This window comes from Aplidium turbinatum, chromosome 8, assembly GCF_918807975.1.
Source record: "Aplidium turbinatum chromosome 8, kaAplTurb1.1, whole genome shotgun sequence".
In the NCBI taxonomy this organism is placed as follows: Eukaryota; Metazoa; Chordata; class Ascidiacea; order Aplousobranchia; family Polyclinidae; genus Aplidium; species Aplidium turbinatum.
Window position 1 is genome coordinate 8029075 of NC_137479.1, and position 21608 is coordinate 8050682.

The 21608-nt window shown below is 34.2% G+C and overlaps 1 protein-coding gene across 1 annotated transcript; it reads right to left on the minus strand.

Moving 5' to 3' along the window:
- Nucleotides 1-1033: 1033 nt before the first annotated feature.
- On the minus strand, nucleotides 1034-15831 carry LOC145776019 (alkaline phosphatase-like). The gene is made up of 11 exons (XM_082587429.1): nucleotides 15762-15831; nucleotides 13898-14011; nucleotides 10794-10915; nucleotides 10038-10212; nucleotides 8920-9095; nucleotides 6777-6984; nucleotides 6278-6430; nucleotides 5131-5310; nucleotides 3896-4042; nucleotides 3304-3448; nucleotides 1034-2049 (listed from the first exon to the last, which is right to left on the minus strand). Exons 1-11 carry the CDS (start codon nucleotides 15829-15831, stop codon nucleotides 1737-1739), a joined length of 1803 nt encoding a protein of 600 aa, XP_082443555.1. The 3' UTR covers nucleotides 1034-1736.
- Nucleotides 15832-21608: the final 5777 nt, after the last annotated feature.

Consider the following 21608-nt stretch of genomic DNA (forward strand, 5'->3'; position numbering starts at 1 on the left):
GGGTCTGAGTATAAACAAATTTATTAAATGTGAAAACATGTGCTGCCTCTTTTTATGTAATATTTGCATTTTCTTTTTTTTCTTGAGCGATTTATCTGACCTTATAGACCTCTTAACGTTTTTGATAGCAGACAACATTATCAAGGTTGCCAGATGGGGAAATGGTGCAATAAACATTGATATGATCCAGCTAAAGTTGAAAATACTTAGTAACATCAATAAAAGCTTCCCAAATGAAGCAGACAAAATATTTGAGAAAAATGATGCAGTTTAAAGATGTTTTTTTTTTAATTAAAAAGCATAGAACTGATTGCAAATTTTGTGACTTTTTAGTACTGTGATTACCCTCGGCGTTAGGTGTGACGGTGCGATTCTACTCAAATAGCGTACGCCAACAATTGATAGGCCAAATAGTAACAGTCACTAACGTATTGCAATTCTTTGGCCAATGATTGAGTAGTTAAAAGCAATACCAACTACCTTTAATCAGGTTGTTTATAGTCAAAATTCCGGTGTTTTTTGTAACATCATTGATCAAAAACTTCATTTTTTCAAGTTAAAAAAAAAACGTTCTTAAAAGTGATCTTGATCTTTAAGATTACCAAGAATATGTAATCTTGCCCATCTCTGTGTGACAGTGAATTCCAATGTCAGGCCTTTCGCCACCTTAATACCTTAATGTTTTTGCAATAATCTTTAATAAATCAAATGGAGGGCTGTTATTACATCTGACAATATAAGGGCTTCTGCAGTTCCAACCAATTTTGCACTGTTCATCGCCTGCGGCTACTTATTCTACAGAACATGCTTGCCATAGGGCATAAGTCACAGCTAACAATCATACTGAAAGTTTAAACAAAAGCAAAGTGGCTTCGAAAATAGCGTGTTACACCTAGTGCAAAGGCTTTGAGCATCTTTATCACAATCGTCGCATAGGCTTGTTTGTTAAGCATATAGTACGTACAATCGTACATCTAGCCTGTTGACTCGTAGCAACATAGAAACAGAATCCTCTACCGGTCGATTTATTTTATTGCGCAGAAAATAATCGTCCTGCAGCTTCTCTATTAGTGGGTATATTGCAAGCAAATGTTTGTCAACAAAACGTTGACAGAAATAAGACAACGTGTGGTTTTGAAAACTATACTCTAGTCTGAACAGAAGTTTCCTCTAGACATGTGCACTGCACATTGCCTTTATAGCTTTATAGTTGGAAGACAACTCTGAGGATGAACCACGGCAAAAGGGACAATTAAATTTGTAAGCTGTGTCGACAAAATGTTGACAAAGATAAGGAAGAGGCAACATCTACGCGGAGTAGAGTAGGTGATTAAGAACTTGCAGCCGACTTCAAATTTGAATCTCACTTAACACTGTCATTTTCAAAATAATACAGTATTTAATATTGATTTGAATTATAGGAACACATCGTTGCTGAATTAAAACAAATAAGCAACAACAAGAAAATAACTACGTCAAATCAACAAAGACGTCCCTATAGTGTTATAGTTTGAATTTTTGATATTCAAAACATAAAAATATAAAACACTTGAAAATCACAAACAAATGAAAATTCTACTAAAGTTTGTTTGCCAGCATACACTAGGTGTAAGCGTGGCTTGTACTATTTACAAAATATATAGTTTAAGCATTGGAATAAATTAAAAGTATTCAATTAAGCTGAGAAAAATGTAAAAACACCTTTATCTTCATGCAAGTATCAAATATGTTAACTTCTACAAAACTGATTTGTTAGAAGCTACTTCATTATCATAAGCTGCGCCTTTGGCTGGATACTTTGGCCTTTTTCTTCTCACAACAATGAAACACATGATCTGTGTAAGCACGAAAAATAAAACGACTAAGGCAAACAGAACATTGAGTGCGACTGCAGCTTCTGTTGAATTCATGGTTATTCCAAGAAAAGTAATGGTAGTGGATGAAGGGACTGGGATGTTGCTTAAAGTTTCTGGGAGATCTTCATCTTTGAGATAAATATCACCTCTTCTCCTGCAGCGGCCCACGTCTGTCCCAATGCAAGAAGCATACCTGCACAACATACAAAATATCATGTTTCATCATCATCAAATAATTTTGATTACGCAGGCCATAAATTAATCCACATGTTGAGGGTATAGCCTGTTTGTCTGTCGAGAGCGACGTCTTCCTCTTTACACCTTGCAGCCCATTGGGAGGGCAGAGACCATGTTCAGGGTTATAACAAGGTTACGCTTAACAAGTTATCTCCAATAAAGTTTTAGTATACCTTGACCCTGCTGTGCACAATGTTGATACATCTGACCTGAGAGATCCAGGTAGTGCTGCGCTCAAGGTACCCAAGCCATCTCATACTGTCAGATTGGAGGTTTATCTTACCAATACAGCTAATTGTACAATTCAATATAAAGCTACTCTAAATTTTTGATAATCGAATTCGTTTTTCTTATTGAAACTTGTTTTGTTTCCTTCGACTAGTTGCTATTTGAATAAGATACTGATGGGAGCCGCCATTACGGCGGCAAAAGCTTTATCAAATAAATATAGGCTATGCTGCTGAATATGACTGACTTTACTGATTCAACATTATCTCTTTTTTTTTCTTTTTTTTTTCTTTTGGTTAGGGTACAAGCCTAATACCCTCGGACTATTCATTTTTAACCTATGGAATAATATTTGCGTTGGTATAAAGAAACCCAATACGGTGAGTCTTAACAGAGAAAATTTTCTTGCTACCGCTGCAAACATATCTAAATTTTCTTTTCTTTTTTAAGGCAAAAGCCTGGGCGCAGCGAATAAAATTAACGAATGTTTGTAGCAGTTTTGAGGATATTCATTCGTCGACATTTGGCAAAACTTTTGTAGACTGATGGTGCAGAAAGTACATTTCACATTACTAGTAAAACCAGCTCAAATGTTTCACTGACAAACTAACGTACAAAAAGATTATTGAACAATGAATGATCTTTTTATGTTATAAAACCATCTGTGTTTTTTGTAAGTTGCATTTGATGTTTTGAAAAATATTTTCAATGCGGAAGTGTTCGCTGGCACGAAAAAGGTTGAAAAAAGCTGCAATATATTACAACAAAATCCCTTTTTTCTGGTATTTTTCAGCGTTTTCATCAGAGCTTCAACTTTTTTCTTTCATCAAGATGTAAGCATCAATCAAGCTTTACAATATGGTCCATCTTGGTCTACAAAACTTCATTGCATTTCAGAACAATCTTTTGGTTTTAGAATAGTCTTGGTTGATTTGACCATAAAACATAAATTTTCATTGAATATTACCAAAACGGTTATTACCTCATGACAGTTGCTATGTAGCTTTGCTCGTGAACTCCGTGAATCAAATGAGACATAGGACCTCTCGCCATGATAGATACGTCATCTCCGGCATGAGTCTCTAAACTCAATGGCACGGCAGATTGTTGGAAGTACGAGTGGTGATCTAACATAAAAAGATGAATTTTCTTTAAATATGTGTATTTTGAAATTACAAAAATGTTCTCACTACTTTAACAAGTTAATTTAATCAAACTCCGCTTAAAAAAGAACAAGATAATTTAATTATATTTGAAAGTCGTAATAAAGGAGCATGTTCATAGGCTAAAGCTTCTTCTTTTATCTGTATCTTGGATAATTTATAGTCATGAAATAGCATTACCTTTCGATCTCACCCCAGAAAAGCAACTCTGAATGCAACGATATTATATTCAACCCACTACAACCAAAATAGCTTCTACACTCGATTGAAAACGACTCATACAACCAGGGCAACACTGTTTTAAGAACATCATACTTTATTTAACATATTCAGTTCACCCAACAAAGACATACAGCATCACCGCATTTTTTTATTCACAATGATATTTCTATATTTTCTTTCTAGAATAACCTGTAGGGTATCCGGTTAAATTTTGACGGATTTGTGGTACATTTGGATCACGGTTTCCCTGAAATCCAGGTCCGTTTCCGTACAGAAGAGTGGTGAAAGGTTTTTGGTCTAGCCCAACAAGCTCTTCTCCGTCCGACACAGCCAAGCCTATTGAATACAAAAGTTAAAACATTGCAATCGAGTTAACGTTGTACTCACACAGCTCAATTGTAAGCACAAAATTGCACAAGGTGAAATACCCATAGCCATACGAGCCATGGGGCAGGGGATAGCCGCTCCTGTTGTCAAAAACCGCCTCATATTCGGACAAAAATGTAGAAATACTTGGGCAAACTATGTTACAAAAAAACTATACATTGTCTCCTTGGTTCTTTTATGAAGCTGTCCAGATCAACATTTTCATTTAGGCACTCATTTTCTCAAGCGCATTATAGATTTCTATTTCGATTTATACCGTATATTTGGAAAATTTCAACAAAATCATGCAGATTTGGGCAAATGTTTGTTCTGCCCCCCAAAATATTTTAATCTTGTACGGCTTTGCTTTGAAGGAGTCAAAGTCAAATATTATCATCTTGCAACAATTTTTGCTTCTTCAATATTATGCTTCGGAATGCCATTAAACGATAAAGTTACTGCATTTTTTAATATTTTGTAAGATCTTATCAAGCTGAAACAGAACACACAACGGTAGAACGTGTAAAAAATTTTATATTGCAACTTTAAAAACTTATAAAAAATAAAAAAAAAAAAAAAAAACGTAAAGGAAACAAAACAAACTACAGCATAATGCTAAAAGTATGCGTCTTCAATCAAGTAAAAAGAGCAACTTGGAAATATATACAAGCTTACGTGTTTAATCAGCACTACTCTCAACTAGTTTTTGTTTGATTAATACTTCTTAAAACCATGTTTTTGCCATAGTTAATGCATCGTCAATTTAGTAGAAATCCATAGCCTTTTATTCATTTTTTTTATGCAAAGCTCACAAGTAATGTCCACGATGGACAAAAAGTTTTTACAAAATGCTTAATAAATTTACGTGTTCTCCTGCAAAGCTCTATGGGTTGTTGTTTTAAGCATAGCTAATTTAAGTCCGCAACTATCTAAATAAAACCGGATGTTACAGTACTTCATTAAGATAAAAGTTTTTACAAATCTGCAATGCAGAAAAGCAAATACACAATATACTGTAAATGATAATGAGGAAGTAGGCCTAAAATAGAATTACTAACCGAAAATTGGGTTTCCTCTATCTGCGTAGCCTCCAAGGTTAAACGTGTGACTATGATCCGCTGTTACAATGATAAGAGTATCACTGTCCGAAGTCAACTCAACAGCTTTTGCCACAGCATTGTCGAAAGCAACAAAATCGTGTAAAGCTCTAAACGCGTTTGTCACATGATGTCCATGATCTGGAATACCATGTTGATTGGTTAGCTTGTTGCAGTTTTTTTCAAACATCAATTTAACGTTAAGAATCTTTTAATTACCTAACAGCAAACTTTTTATTCAATAACAACAGAAAAGGTACAACTCACTCATTTGGCATTACATCATTCTACCAACTCTTTAATGGATAACACAGACAGGCTTAAGCCTAAAGAAAACAGTTCGAAAAATACTGTAGCCTACACACCGACCTACACATAGTGCAAACTAGTCGTCGAGCCAATCTTCAAGCGCATCGTGTTGAGCAATGCACAACGACTCAATATCAAAACCGAACGACGTTTCGTTAATTGTATAGATTTCTAGGTAGCTTTTGAGATTACGTCTTATTTCAATTCGAATTACTTTTATTTTACATGCTTAGTTATTTGTAGCCACTTGGCTGTGTATTACACGCCAAGTATTACACAGCATGACAGAAGGTTATAGGCTGGAGCGTGAATGTGGAGAGAATGGGATTTGGTTGGTAATGAATCTTTATTCTCGAACTGACAAAGCTTTTGGTAGAGTTTTCCTGGCAGTTTTTAATACTTGTAGAATGTAGAGGCTTTGAACCGCTGACTCAGTGCCAATTACCGAGATTTGCAGAGAAAACCAGAAGAACCATAGATTTAGTAGGCTATGTACGTTGTGAAGTATTTTGCCAAGACTTCACTGCGTGGTGCGGTGGAAGATAAATGTCGAGCGTCGTACAGGCCAACACTAAGTCACGCACCGACTTCCGGTTTTGAGAATAAAAACGGTAAAAAATAGCAATGAGATCTCAACTTTCTGCGTCACATTAATTTTTACATTATCGGCAAGGCCTGAGCCATTTGTTTGATGTATACGAAACTTTTAGTCTAGGATAAAAGTGTGCATGAAGATTATCAAATAAAGGGAAATATTAATTCATTCTATGTAGTCTGCAATGTTAATGTGCCGCCTTACCAATCCGTCCACCTTCAACCAATAGAAAATATCCTTGCGAATTCTTCTGAAGTATTCTAATAGCTTTTTCCGTCATTTCCGCTATTGATGGTTCTCCTGCTGGGTCAGTATGTCGAAACGGCTCAAAATGCAAATCTTCTGGTTCAAATAAACCTTGAATAATTTCGAACAATAAGCATTGTCATCATGTAAATACATTCACATGGCATGGAAACGACTCACACTTCGTTTGAGCCGAGAAAATATATCATAAAATCTTTCGATCATTCAAATAATAAGATAAACATAGGCCTACCATACAACCACTTTCTCAGGTCCACATCTGATAAACACCTGGACCAGATAAAGTGGTTGTCTGAAGTAAACATCTTATCCAAAAAGTTGCACGATAATGTGTTTTTTATTTGAGTTATGAAACCTAGCTCATACAAGTTGTAAAGTGGATAGCTTTAATACTTATACCATACTAGAATAGGCAAACTGAACACAGAAGTCTCACCTAAAAGTCGATCTGTTTTTGCAGGGTCAATATTATCAAAGTCAGTTTGGTTCCAGACGTATGAAGCCTTCAAACCATTTTGTGATTGATTTTCAAGCCACTTGGCAATTAGATCTTGACCGTCCTCACGAGCGTTCGATTCAGTTGGATATTCTGGGTCAGTTGTAGACGTGGGTTGAAAGTATTTTCTTCCACCTCCCAAAGCAACCTTAAAACAGTTATGATTGACATGGCAGGCTGTAGATTAAACCTAACCTAAAAACAGTTACGATCGACAATGACATGGTAGCTATAGATTAAACATGATTTTCGTTCGAATTAGAACAAAATTTAAGATATTTGCATCAATAAAAAAAAATATTTAGAAGTCATAACCATACGCAAAGCTAATTCTCAAAACTTTTCTGTAAATTTAAGCTGTGCGTAGTAAATTTCCAATGTGTTTCCAAATATAGCATTCGCGTCAGAACACGTTTTTCTTTGTTTTGCAAGTGTAATACCATACTGGATGCCTCGTTATGACAATTCAATTAAATTGACAATATAGGCTACGTCAAGTCAATTAATTTGTTTCGATAGCGCCATATAACAAACAAAGTGAATAAAATTTTCAAAACAATACTTTGTGTAACAAGAGGTTAGATTCCATGTTACCATCTCAAACATAATGGGGAAAAAATGTAATCAAAATATGTTACAAAGATAAAATACATTGAAGAATGGCCACCTAAAGATACGGCCTGATTTGTCACATTTTGCAGAAATTTCCAGGTTTTTCTAACTTTGGGCGAACGTTTAAATAAATTTTTCTAAAAGTTAGATTTTTACGCTTTCTTTACTCCTTTCCCCAGATGACACAATAGGTTTTAACATCCTCACATGTTGAAAAACAAAGAAAATTTGATTTCGAAGATTTTAGTCAGACTGTTAATTTTTCACTAACAGTCTGATTTAGCGTTTTTCAACTTACTTTTTCTCATTTGCTACTGCTTCCCCAAGGCAGCAAAAAAGTTTTATGTCATTAGGAAACCGCAAAAAGTAAAAACATCTCAAAAAATGTCAGTCAAGCACTAGCAGTAGCTGTAATCAAAATCTGCAAAATGTGACAAATCAGGCCACATCTCCAGGTGGCCATGATTGAAGTAAGTGAACAGCCATCTAAAGCCTGAAACAAATGTTGATGATCAATGCAGACTTGGACAATTAGATAATTCTCTAGCTGTCTACTTCGATGAATTTAGAGCAAAACGTTAGTAATTCTATTTCTAATCTAATTTGGTAAAAACCTGATTAGTTCAATTCTAGTTCTAATCTAATCTCCACTTTTGCTAAAAATTCTAATTTTTCCAACAGTGTTTTTCAGCAAATGAAAGGAAACCTCATGCAAGGAAAATGTAATAAAACGAATAAGATTAAAGTGTCATTCCATCGCTTAAGTAGCGAAGTCATTAAAAACTCGATTAACTCTTCAATTCACCTACATCACAATGTCTATTGTGACGTACATAAATGGTTTTGCTGCAGTGATGGGGGAATGACACTTTGATCTAGAATTGCCCATGAGTTGCCATATTAGCGTTTTTATCCAAATAGAAAAAAATATGCAACGACTGTGTCAAACTAATTCTAATCTAGTTTAAAATCTACTCTAGTTCGAGAAAATTTAGCTAGCTCTAATTTTAAGTCTAGTCTAATTTTTAAAAACTAGAATAGCTGTAATTCTAATTCTAATCAAATTTCATAAAGCTAAAAAAGTTCTAGTTGTCCAAGTCTGGTTCAATGTATTTGTAGTATGTTGCAGTGAACAATGTCAGCACACTTTTGCGTATTTTGAACTTACAGTGATGACCGTACCGTTTATTGGTTGCTAACTCATTCATATTTTGGGCCAATGTTAAGAAATGAATAAGGACTTTTATCAAAAATCACCCGGAACTAAAGAGTTAAAAGAATATGTTATGATTGAATACAGTATATTTCAACAAGTTTTTCTACAGAAATATCTCTTTTGGGTTTGTTTCGAGACACCACATGTTTTTTAAAATACAAATATTCAAACTTCAGTTCTACTTTTCAAAGGCCTTAGCAAATATATTGTAGGCTTATGTTGTATCGGTTCATAAAGCTTTTTGACTAATCTTACTGTAATTTTGTCAGAGTTGTCGTAAAATTGCTGGGCAATGTCCTTGCATCCGTTAGCCTTCGCCTCTTCCGATAAATCTGCATCACTTAACCATCCTCTGAATGTCGTGTGAGCATATGCCCCCGCGGGTGTTGCGTGGTTAATACCAGTTGTTGTGATTATACCAGTAGATTTTCCTGTTTAAAAACATATTGCATTGATTTATTTTTAACATTGTTTTACTTATTAAGTTTAGTTGACAAGGCAATTTTTAAAGATATAAGTTGGGCAGTAAAAACACGTGACATAAATCTCGATGCATTAACATTTGGCTAAAAACATTCTGGATACCAAAACAAACTAACATGTTCTATAACCATTCAATCAAGTTTATTTCAATAGATGAAAAAAGATTGACCAAAGAATTTCAGAATGAGCGCTTGAATCGAAAAGGCCAATTAGATTTTTGCAGACAGAAGCTAAAGACGTTTTATCAGTTAAATCAGTTATCATAATAAAACAAGCTAATACAACTTGACGTTTTGAAAAGTAGTCTTTGGAGACAGATTTTGGTCAATTTGCTGCGGTTTAAATATAAACAGCTTCACGCAAACTGATTACATCATGTCACGCTTTTGCGCATGCGCGTAGTCATGCAAAGAAATCTTAATGACAAGTTTATTGTATTTTTACCGCAAAATCTAGACCAGAACAATGTTTGCGGCAGTCTTGCAACGTGTTTAACGTAGTTAGTACAGTAGAAAATAATACTGGAACTTTACGCGCCATAAACAAACAGTGTTGTCAATACAATATAAGGCAATTTCAAGATTTTCAGAACAATTTTCAGAAAAATGATTTTCAGAGTAGGGAGTCGGTTTTCGGACGGAAATTCCAAACACATTTTGCCAAAAGTCTTAGAATATATATTGTTGTATCCTAAAACCATGGTTAAAGTTGGATTTGAAAAAGCCAATCAACCCCCCACCCCTTCAAAGGAATACTCGGCCTACTGATTTCCATGATTAACTTTCCTGATGATATGCGATAATATGACATGAATGTTGCAACTCCAAAACAGCAACAAATGCAATGAAAATGCAGGCTAACATTTTAGGTCTCCTACAGCATGGTCGTACCAGCTTCAAAAGCATCCACTAGTACTGAATTCACTTCAGTCCCTTCTTGTGAAGAACAGTTAGATTGTCTTGCGGCAGCTGACACGCCTATCGTAAAAAGATTCCCTTTTACTCCACATAGAAAAGCGGTTGCTGTGGAAGCCGAGTCAGGTACTTGTCTGTCCACAGAATAAGTCTAAAAGGACAAATAAACCACGATTGTTAATTTGAAATACTCATTTTAGAAAGCTACATCTAAACAAAAAAGTATATTTAAAATCAGACATTAATCAATTACAGAATTCAAATATTATATTAGATTATAATACAATTATAGAAAATCTAAACTGGGGTCGTAGTACGTTACCTAAAGTTTTATGCTAGGTGGCCTAAAAGCATGAGACCTAACGCTTATTCAAAGAAGATTTCTAATTGAATAAAATTGCGACCAGTTTAGATGTTTTCTCAATTGTATTAGCTCTGCTATGTTGCATTGAGTAATTTGTTTGCATTTAATAGAGTTTATCCTTGGAATTATATTCATAGTATATGTCTTATATATGACTGCGTCTCGTTAGTTTTAATGTCTCCTGATTTTCTTTTGAAGACAGCCCACAAGAAAAATATCATCATCAAAATAGGCTATATCTCATTTAAAACAAATTTATTAGTCTTGAATTGATCGAAGTCATGGGATTAAGTTACTTGATTGTCCTGTTGAAAGAATATTTGATTAACGATTGCTTGATTTTTCTATAAGAAAGTCTAGTTGTGTACCTTTGACAACCCAACATGAGGAAACTCATCCATGGCAAGAACCGTCTCTTCTCCACTCTTTCCTTGCAGTTGACCTTTCAGTATCCTTCCTGCTGTTATTGTGGGAATGCTCATTCCATCCCCTTTATAAAGATAGCAATAGCTCATTACTTTACCTTAATTAAAAAGAGTTAAAAAAATTGTATCATCGCAGGGTAAAATACGCCCCTCCTGAGCCGACATACTTGTCACGACTGCGATTCACATTGATTGGACAGTTCATGAATCATAGATTATAATTCCCGGTTTCATAATAATGAAAATTCATGTGACTGGGTTAAAAATGTCACATTAACTTTCAAGTAAACCAAGCTGAGTCCATTTTTAAATTTACGCGTACAAATGCTTTGTTTTGGCCTGTAGCAACGGCAGTTATGGGTCTATAGAAAATACTTTTAAGAAACTTCAAGGTTATGTCAAAGCAAAAGTTATTAAAAGACAACGAATAGAAAAACAAACCAAAAAACGTTTGTTAAAGTGCGAACATGAAACTTTACCCCAGAAAACTTGGACAAATTGTAATTGTTTTGTTCGATTGTTACGTAATTTTGACTTTAAAAATATCTCTCGTTTACGACGAAAGATTTGTATTTTCCCCGCTTATAGGCTACCGCGTAGCTATAACTGGGGCATGACTATGGCTAGGCAAAATTTGATCAGTAACATCTTCAAAAAGTTCCAATCACGTTATCTCAACACGTGTTCTTGAATGATTTTGCTATAATATGTAAACAATCGTGATATGTAATATTTCATTCCATATTACTTCGTGATATACCAATATACCATTAAAGTGGAGCGGAGAAGACCTATTCTTCACAGCCCATAAACATAAGAGAAATGTTGGTGAAATGTAACATAATTACAGCCTGGCACGCTACACTATGTTGTTAGAGTTTTAATTTTCTAAAAAATGGTTTTAATATAAATACCACGTCAGCGCTATCATGGTAGGACATCCTTTCGCACAACCACTTTCTTCGGAGTAACACAAGCACTTCAAAACAACATGGTTGTGACTTTGTATCAACGTGACATGAGCGTGATTGTAATACATGAACATGTATTACCTGTGATTGTGTTTACATGGAGAAAGCTAAATTTTTTAAGTCGGATTTTACAAATTTGGTTCAAAACTGAGGTTGTTCAAAACCGCTTCTTGATGACAAAAGTATATTAGTGATTTATGTTTTGACCAAGTTTTGAGTGTAAGTTTTATACTATTACATGTTGAATTAAAAAGAAACTGCAGACCTCTTTTTTTTCTCAAGTCATGTAGTCTTTTGTGATCAAGGTGACTTTGAGTACAAGCCACATCCGAGCGCGTTGTCAATCATCACGGATAACATTTTTTCACACAATATTTTGCTATGATAAATTAAGTAGATAAGTGATAAAAGTAAGCTTTCAAAACAGTGCAGTAGACTTTAAGCAAAACTTCGAGTAGTATTGCCATGACAATTGTGTAAAATTAAATTTTGAAGAAAGGCTTGAAAAACGTGAGCTGATCAACGAGTAGTCCTAATGTTTATCACTTAAAACATGGTCTTCAAAATAACGTATTGATGGCAAATTTCATAACTTTTCAACTAAAACTGAAACAATTGAAACATATCATATGTAAGAAAATACACTTTCTAATTATATTTTTAGTGATTAAAACCTATTGAGGTTTTTTTTTTGTCACCTAACTAGCTTCTTGCCAGATGTGAGGTTACGGCTTCAGAATTTGGAACATGTGTTTTATTCCTTGTCTGTGGGTTTTATGTTTATATTTGTAATAAACAGCTTTAATTGGACTACAAACGAATTTATTTTCACACGAGTCAGTTCAATCATGAACAGCTAAAAATCGATTTCGATCAGCTAGCAGCTAGATCATCTTCAGTTGAGCTGAAAGCAAACAGTACAAAAAATCTATGAAGATGCGAAAGAATGAAAAACGTTTCACTCTTGCCACGTTAAAGAATTCATGGAACAGACCAACAACCAAAAGTGAAATAAATGAAAAATGACACGAAAGAGCATGTTGTAAAATTGTGCCATCATAAGTCTAACCAAGAAACATCAACAATACGCAAAATATTTACAATACGTATACATTAACACGCAACTGATTTATGGCAATAGGCCAACAAGAGCAATATCACTACGCACCAAAGCTTTCATGCAAAATTAACACAATGCAACTGGAATGTAAAATTGTAAACAAATTTTGAGCACTTTGTTCGAGTGTTTATGTAATCTTAAGATAATATAATTCTGAAAAACTAAATGGCCAAAATGTGAGCGCTAATTCTAGAATCACTTCTAAACTCCTGGTTTCAATTATTGCGCATTGTTGAAGTTGATTATGTATTGCGCATATGACGTAAGATATGCAACCGAATGGTTCTTATCAAGCATTGTTGTAGGTTTGACACCTGTCAGAAGATATTTCATTTTTTTAAATTGGACTTTGTCTTATTGATTAATTATATTAGTCTTTCTACAACTGCGTTCTAATTTATTATTTCTGTTGTTTCAAAGCCTTTGCTGAGCATTACAATTTATTATGAGCATCATCATTAATCAATGTTATGACTTTGATGAAAATGTGCAATAAGTTTTCTGATAGTTTTTTGTCAATTATTTTACCAGGTCGTTGTTATTTTAACCCTATCTTAGTACGATGCGCTACATTATAGTACTAGCTATAATGCAGGCAGTTTCATGAAAATGTCTAGCCACCTGAGATGAAATGCTTATTGTAAAGGGCAAGAAGATAGAAACATGACCAGTTTAAATTTAGAAAATTCGCAAAGAATAAAAACTAAAAGTCAAGAAATTTCACATTTCTAACATATTTCCTACTGTGAAATATTTCACTACTAGAGTGGGGCGTCCTCATAAAATCCCATGTTGCTACAGATAGGGTTACATAGAAACATAGTCTTCTGAAAAATGGCGCGCTGAAACATTCAAACTAAGTATTTGTCATTTAATAACGCATAGCAATTCAGACATACGATTTAACATTTAGTTAATCGTTACCGGTACTGTATGTGTAGACGTACTCAACTTACCAAGAAAAATGATCACGTTTTTCGCAACTTTCTTCTTTAGTCTTTGTAACTTCAGAGCACGGCGAAGTTCTTCATTTCCCAGCTTCAGCCAATATTCTGCAGTTTCTTCCTCAGCTAGATTTTTACATAAATAAGATGTTTGTGTTGTTCAGTTTGTTTGTCTCTTTCTTCAGTTGTAAGTTTTGTCATTTTAACTTTTTTGTTTATCGTTCAATGCAGTTGAAATTTAAGTTACCACTTATTATTAGAAGAAACAGTGCTCATGTTATATTATAGTTTAGTATATAGTCGTGTCCAATACGGTATTACTATTTGGGGTACTGCAAGTAAAACGCTAATCAAGGAAGTACACGTCAGACACAATAATATTATTCGCGCAATCACTAGAAGTACAAAATTCAGTCACGTCACTAACTTATACAAATCTTTGAATATTTTAATACGTGAAGATATTTACAAACTCGAAATTGCCAAATTTATGCATAAAGTTTCCAATGATAATCTACCACCTGAATTGCAAGATCATTTTATAAAACTTGATAATATTCACTCGCACAACACTCAACAATTAAATAAAATGAAGTATTTTCTTCCACAAATAGACAAATCCGTGGCACACAATCTTTTGGCACATCGGGGTACTAAATTGTGGAGTGAATTAGATGAATGTATGAAAAGCAAACACCTTGCTTTGTTTAAAAAACTCTATAAATATACCTTGTTAAATTCTTATTAAACATACTTGTTTAGTTAAATTATTTTATCTACATGTAACCTCGTATTTGTGTACTTTGTGTTATTATACCGAATATGATTCATTATTATGCTTATGTTTTTCCTAGCTGGTCTTGATTCATTTTCCGACAAAACCTTATATGTTTCGTTTCGATTTCGAAGCTACTGTTCAATCATGCTGTTTATTGATTTAGCTAATGTATAACTTGTAATGTCTAACGCTGCAATGTATGATGTCTGATGTCAGGTAGCACCTTGACTGGTTAACCGCAAGGTTGTTCGGTGCTGCCAGACCTTTCGATTGCTATATTTTGATTTGTATGTAATTGTGTTTCTTTTTCTCGACTCGTATTAAAAAGGCAAATAAACAATCATCTCTCTCTCTCTCTTATTTGATTTTTTAAACCTCATAAACTGCGCATTAGCCTATGCAGCCCATGCTATAGCAACAAGTGCACTAAGCATTGCAAAGGACAAAGTTACTGTTATCTGTGAGCATTGTCATGTATGAAATTCTTACATTGTCGTCATTAGACCGAAACCAAAAGTATTTTCAAACAGAACAAAGAAAAACACACGAGCATAAAACCAAACACACATGATTTTCACAGGAATATTATTTCAAAAGTTTCTTCAAAAAGTAAAATAGAATAAACAAGTGAATCCATCAATGTTAAACAACAACATTAAGATGACATAGGTGACCATGATAATGATGATGCTGTTAATGATAATGACGATTTGATTGAATGTTTATCCTCGTACTGAGAAAGCTTCTTTGAGAGCTTACTCCTGGCAGTTTCGCATACTTGCAGACGCTTTGAACTACTGGCTAAAGTTTGGTAATCTGAGATTGACAGAACGACTATAGTCTATTTCCCTTGTTAAGGTTCTGGTGTTGTTGTTTGTGATGTATTCCATGCATTAGGTAATGCTGAATTTAGAGCATCCCTTAAGATGCGTTGCTCAAGTGCACACTCCGAGAGCCGAACCAACACTGCTTGATCTTGATGTTTCTTTGTGCACAAAATCGGACATTTAACCAACTGCGTTGGGGGAGGCAGTGATGGCGACAATAGGTTTGTATGAACATAACATTAAAAAAAATGTAGAAACACTCTAATCTCACCTTTCCACGCGTTTTCAGCTAACGCAAGTGCACAAATTAGAAGAAGACATCCAACAACTTTTTGCACCATGGTTCAAGAACAACTTAAAAATAAACTTTGCGTAGCTTTTTAAAAAACTGTTTTTTAAACTGTCTTGTAAATATTTACTGTATGTTGAAACAACTAGAAGATATTATTTTACGCCTGCCTATCATAAGTTTTATAACAGTTAAACTTTGATATGCTTTGGTTATGGTTAAATCTAAAATCGATGTACATAGGCCTATAAAAACTTATTTCTGAAACTGCCACACTTTCATTTTCACATAAGCTTACCTTAATTTTTATTAACGGTATATACTGCGCTGTTCAAAAGACACATGATCCTGTGTTGACTTATCTTGCTTTCACTCGATTCACGTTATAGCAATCACAATGCTTTACAAGAAACTATAAAGTTAAACGAGCGTACCGGTAATGGGAACAAAATTGAGTTGATTTTATATATTTGATTGACCTCTATTTTGTGCTCAAATAAAAAAAATACATTCAATGCAATGCTTTATAGTTTAAAGTTTAAACGATAAACCTTGCAACTTTACCAGAAGAGTTTGTACAACCAAACTGTTTATTTCATTTTCCCATTTGTTTACTCTACAGCAGCATTGATTCTAACTATTCAATTTAAGTTATTTGATGCCGTTAAATTAAAATGATAATCTCTGAATTTGCTCAATCGCATCAATAATTTTTTCGTTTCTAAACCCAAACAGATTTCCTAGGTCAAAACAGAAACCTTTGCCACGTTAAGAAAATAGCTTAAAAATGTGTGAAACTTTACTGTATATTTCACTAGTTTCTTCGTAGATATCACGCTTTTTCAACCATTTGAATTTGAAAACTTCTTTTATCTAAATTGTCAAAAACATCAGGTCAAAACGTTCCCTCAGACATATCCAGTCTTGAAACTCGATGGAAGAAGAACAAGGTTTAAACCAATGGTTCCCTGGGGTTCCATTTACAATACATGTGGGGTGCCGCGAGCTATTTCTTATATACTTTTTTTTGTGTCTTCAAATTGTTAGCTCGGATCTTTGCTGCTGATAACAATTGTCTACAAAATTGTTTTAATTATATCATTAAGCGCAATTTTTGTCATACTTGAAATGATTTTCGTGGTCACAAATCCTTAGTGTGTGGCTCCCTTACATTGTTGAGTCAATGTTTGTACAAGTTGTGCTGATTGTTGTCGATTGTTCAACAGGTGAATGCCGTGCATGGAAAAGGTTTTCGCCCACTTTGTTTGCCGAGAGAAGAGCAGTGTAGTTTCAAACTGACTTCGAAATAAGTAAATTTCACCATGTTCTTTTGTTTCTTTTTGTTAAATGTCCTTTGAAAGCAGCATTCAATTTCCCAGTAGGCTAAAATTGAAATGTTACCACGCTATCATAATGTTGATTTCTGAAAGTGTGATTATTAATTGCCTGTTCCAAAGATACGCACAACAAGCGAACTTGTCTACTTTTCTCCACACTGCTATACTATAGATCTGAAAGTCAAATTGAGAAGCTATAATAGCTTGCTGTTTTTTTAAAGTCTTTGGTATGAAGCAGTTAAGGCTTGTTCCAATAACCTGTTGCAATCGAGATGAAAAATTGTTTTGTCAGCCACGGGGTGCCACAAAATATTTTTCTCTTCTGAAGGGTTCCGTAAGCCTAAAAAGGTTGAGAACCGGTGATTTAAATAACGAAAAGAACAAATAAAACAGTCCAACAGCTATTTGAAGAGATTTGGGCCAAACAAATCGCATGGGTTTAACCATGGCCACCTAAAGATACGGCCTGATTTGTCACATTTTGCAGAAATTTCCAGGTTTTTCTAACTTTGTGCGAACGTTTAAATAATTTTTTTTTTAAATGAGATTTTTACGCTTTCTTTACTCTTTTCCCCAGATGACACAATAGATTTTAACATCCTCACATGTTGAAAAACAAAGAAAATTTGATTTCGAAGATTCTAGTCGGACTGTTAATTTTTCAATAACAGTCTGATTCAGCGTTTTTCAACTTACTTTTTCTCATTTGCTACTGCTTCCCCAAGGCAACAAAAAAGTTTTATATCATTAGGAAACTGCAAAAAGTAAAAACATCTCAAAAAATGTCGGTCAAGCACTAGCAGTAGCTGTAATCAAAATCTGCAAAATGTGACAAATCAGGCCGCATCTCCAGATGGCCATGGTTTAACAAAGCCTTTTTTTTACAAAGCCTAATAGACCTGGTAGTGCACTTCCCAATAAACTTCTTTGTCAAATGCTGTTTGTTTGTCCTCTACAAGAGCTTATAAAGTGATTTAAGTGACATCATGATAATGATGATCATGACAGGTCTATTAGTAGCAGCAGCATTGCATGGCATGAAACTCATGCATCACGCTTTGAATAATATGACACATTTTTCATCAATCACTTCTACATTAAAATTACGTTACTGCCTTTTACCAACTGGAATCATTAGACTATATTTCAGTTTCTATTCAGTATGTGCTTAAATAAACTAAAAATAAATTAATTTTTCATTTAAATCTGTCACTATAACAGAAAAGTAAAACATTGAGTGGATAGCCGAATGTTGAGTTTTGCTTTGAAATCCCACCCGAAAAAAGTTACAACTCCTTCATTTACATTGACGAATCTTTCAGAGCTTGAAAAAAAAAGAATATTTGTTTAATTTTCAAATTCACCCTAAGGTGAAAAAGCAGATATGGACTTTCAATTTTGTTGTTGTTGTCATGTCCTGTCGTACGCCTGGTGGTTGACGATTTTGATTAAGTGGACGGGAAGGCAAGGAAACCAAGCTTCGTGACCACCTTCAGGCAGGGCCGGATTTAGCTGATGGGGGGGCCGGGGCACTTTTAGATCGGGGGGCCCCCCATGTAAAAATTGTTTAGCGCCTACGGCGCGAAAACACACCTCTGCGTCTACAGTAGCATTAATCCAGCACTGCACAGCATTTTGCACAAACTTCAAAGGCTGAAAGATAAAAAATAACACAAAATCACATTTTTTCCACGTAAGGGGCTCTTTAAAAGTCAGGGGGGCCGGGGCACTTGCACCCTCTGCCCCCCCCTAAATCTGGGCCTGCCTTCAGACATGCCTTTAAGTGTCCTGCTGGAGTGGTGTAGAACAGGCGCCTGGTAGAATGCCGTTTCATGGCTCACCCCTCGGCAATGCAACCGAAGATACTAACTTACTGTTCCGCCTATGCAAATCTATTTTCGTGAACAACAAACAGTCTATTGTTTAAGACAGGGGTTGGCAACCTTTTTTGCCTTGCCGACCGGTTTCAAAATGAAATTTTTTTCCCGTACCGATCCAGAAAACACACAAATATTCAACATTACAAATTTATTTTAAACGTTGACTCTTAAACTTTAAGAGACAATAGTATCCTTTGTTGACTTATCTAGCTTTCATAGATAAAACATACAATGAAATTAAAAGAAACTTTAATTTTAAACCGGTGTTTCAAGTAGGCTACCCACTTTTAGGACATCGCCAGGTTGATATTAAACGCCCAACGACAAAAACAGTTAAAATTTAAAAAAATGCGTGATATAAAATATGCACCAGACACCAAATTTTGCAACTTTACTACTTTAAAAAATCTATACAACAAAACGTCTCATTTATAGATGTTTTCACAAGTCTTTTGAATAGCCTACAATTATTTAAAAACGGTTTAAAATATTTCACTGTCAGCTAGTTTTTGATGTTACAAGCTCAAATAGAACACTCAAGATCCGCTTGAATGGAATGGGTCTATGCGCAATGAGCTGGCAATGCGGTTATTTTATTTGCATAGACTGCTTTCTACAGCAGCAAAGATGACAGTGTTTAATTGCTGGGATATTAATATCAAATTCAAGTTTGGCACTGATGGCGATAACAAGTGACAACAACACATTGATTATGTCACAAACAAAGAGCAGACACCGAACGTTTTCCGAGATGTATCATCTAACCATCTTCAGGCGTTTGAAAAAATGATAAACACTGCACAAATTTAAATTTGTCATTAAACAGCTAAAGCCACCACATGAGGTAATTTAATTAAAGAACATACAACAGGCTCCTATGGAAAACAACTACTTATTGCTTCCTGGCTTGCAAGATTTCATAAACAGGGTTTTATGGTGTGACGAGAGGCTTTGCCGACAGACACGCAGTAGGCTACCAATTAATCTTGGACATAGCCTACATATGTTTTAATTTTTTTTTTTTTTTGCACAACGCTCAAACTTCAAGATGGATACCACTTCACCTATTTTACAAGGCTACACAAAAAAATAAAAAAGTTTTGGAAGTCATAAAAATATAAACTTTAGAGATAAAAGGAATTTTTCTAGTCGCGCTCCCTTTGACCTAGTTATTGACATGGGGGAGCGTTGGGCAGATTTAAGAAAAGATTTTAAAGTATTTAACCAGTATTCAAGAAAAATGTACGACGAATCCAAACTATATCAAGCTATCTTGTAGTGTATCGCGATTTCGAATATTAAATTCTTTCCAGCACAACTTTATAACAGGAATAATAAAATCTTCAGAAGGTCAGTTCAAGGATTTGAAGATTTGATTTGATTTATTTAACCAGTGTTTGAAGACTTGCAGAGTCTCGTAGAAAGTGAATCTCTTAGTTAGATCAAACTAAAAACTACCTCATACAAACCAAACTTGATAATACTTCACTTGTATTCAGCTTATATCATATTATGGATAAACAAACACAGGAAATCAGCAAGTTTATTATAAATACAAACAAATTTCTCACAGATTTTAAGCCTATTCGTCTAATACCAATTGGAATATGACTTTAGTAAAACAACTGGAAAAGAATGCACGTCTAAGAAAGCAAGTACTTTTACTTTGGATACAGAAGAATGTGATCAACCGAACAGAGCCAACAAAAAACAATCGAGAATTCAATCGTTGCAACATTCACAAACATGATCTACATTGTATATGAATAATTATTTGCATGAATGATATCAAACAGCAGATATCAATGCGTAAAATTCAACTTTCGTCGAGAATTACAATGGTCGACACAAGTTTCATTTTTAGATAAAGTGATCACTTTTGACGCAAGTTACTGGTGGTGATTACTGATTGCAAATATGATAGGCTACACGCTTTTGTAACACGTCAGAGCTTGGTGATTTAAAGTTTCCACATTATATAACTAATTGCAGTCTTACCGAAATAGTGTAATATTGTTTCGTGATCGTTATCTTTGTCGTAGTTGTTGCACTTCATTATGATGTCATAATCGCTTAATACAGCTTTGGTTGAGAGCTCACTTTATTGCACCAAAAACATATAAACTTGATGACGTCACTAGTTTTAATAAGTTTTTTGTCACGTGAAAAAAATTTTCGTTAATAACATGAATAAACAAGTACAAAACTTTCGAACATTTTCATCACATCATCGTCAAGACTATTATTTAATAAATATGTTAAAACCATTGAGGTTACTAAATTTTAATGTCCATAATAATTTGATTGTGACATCACTTAATAATATGAATACGAATATTTTTGACTGAAAAAAAATAACAGTTAACCTCTCAAGTACATGTAGCTCCACACAGAGTGAAATTTATATGCCTTTTGACTCTTTTTTATTTCTTTAAAAGTATTATTGACTCAAAAAGTCAAATAATAAATAGAGTCAAAATAATAATAAATATAATAATAAATTATATTTATAAATTATATAATAATAAATATATATAATAAATTATATTTAAATAATTAAATAGTAATAATAAATAGAGTCAAATAATAAATAGAGTCAAAAGGCATATAAA

Excerpts from the sequence above, each read along its gene's own strand:
- LOC145776019 (XM_082587429.1), bottom strand. The coding sequence starts at position 15,831 with ATGGTGCAAAAAGTTGTTGGATGTCTTCTTCTAATTTGTGCACTTGCG. Across the intron at positions 6,985-8,919 it reads ACAACTCTGACAAAATTACA|GTTGCTTTGGGAGGTGGAAG; the intron begins GTAAGATTAGTC and ends AACTGTTTTAAG. Across the intron at positions 4,043-5,130 it reads TAGAGGAAACCCAATTTTCG|GCTTGGCTGTGTCGGACGGA; the intron begins GTTAGTAATTCT and ends TGTATTCAATAG.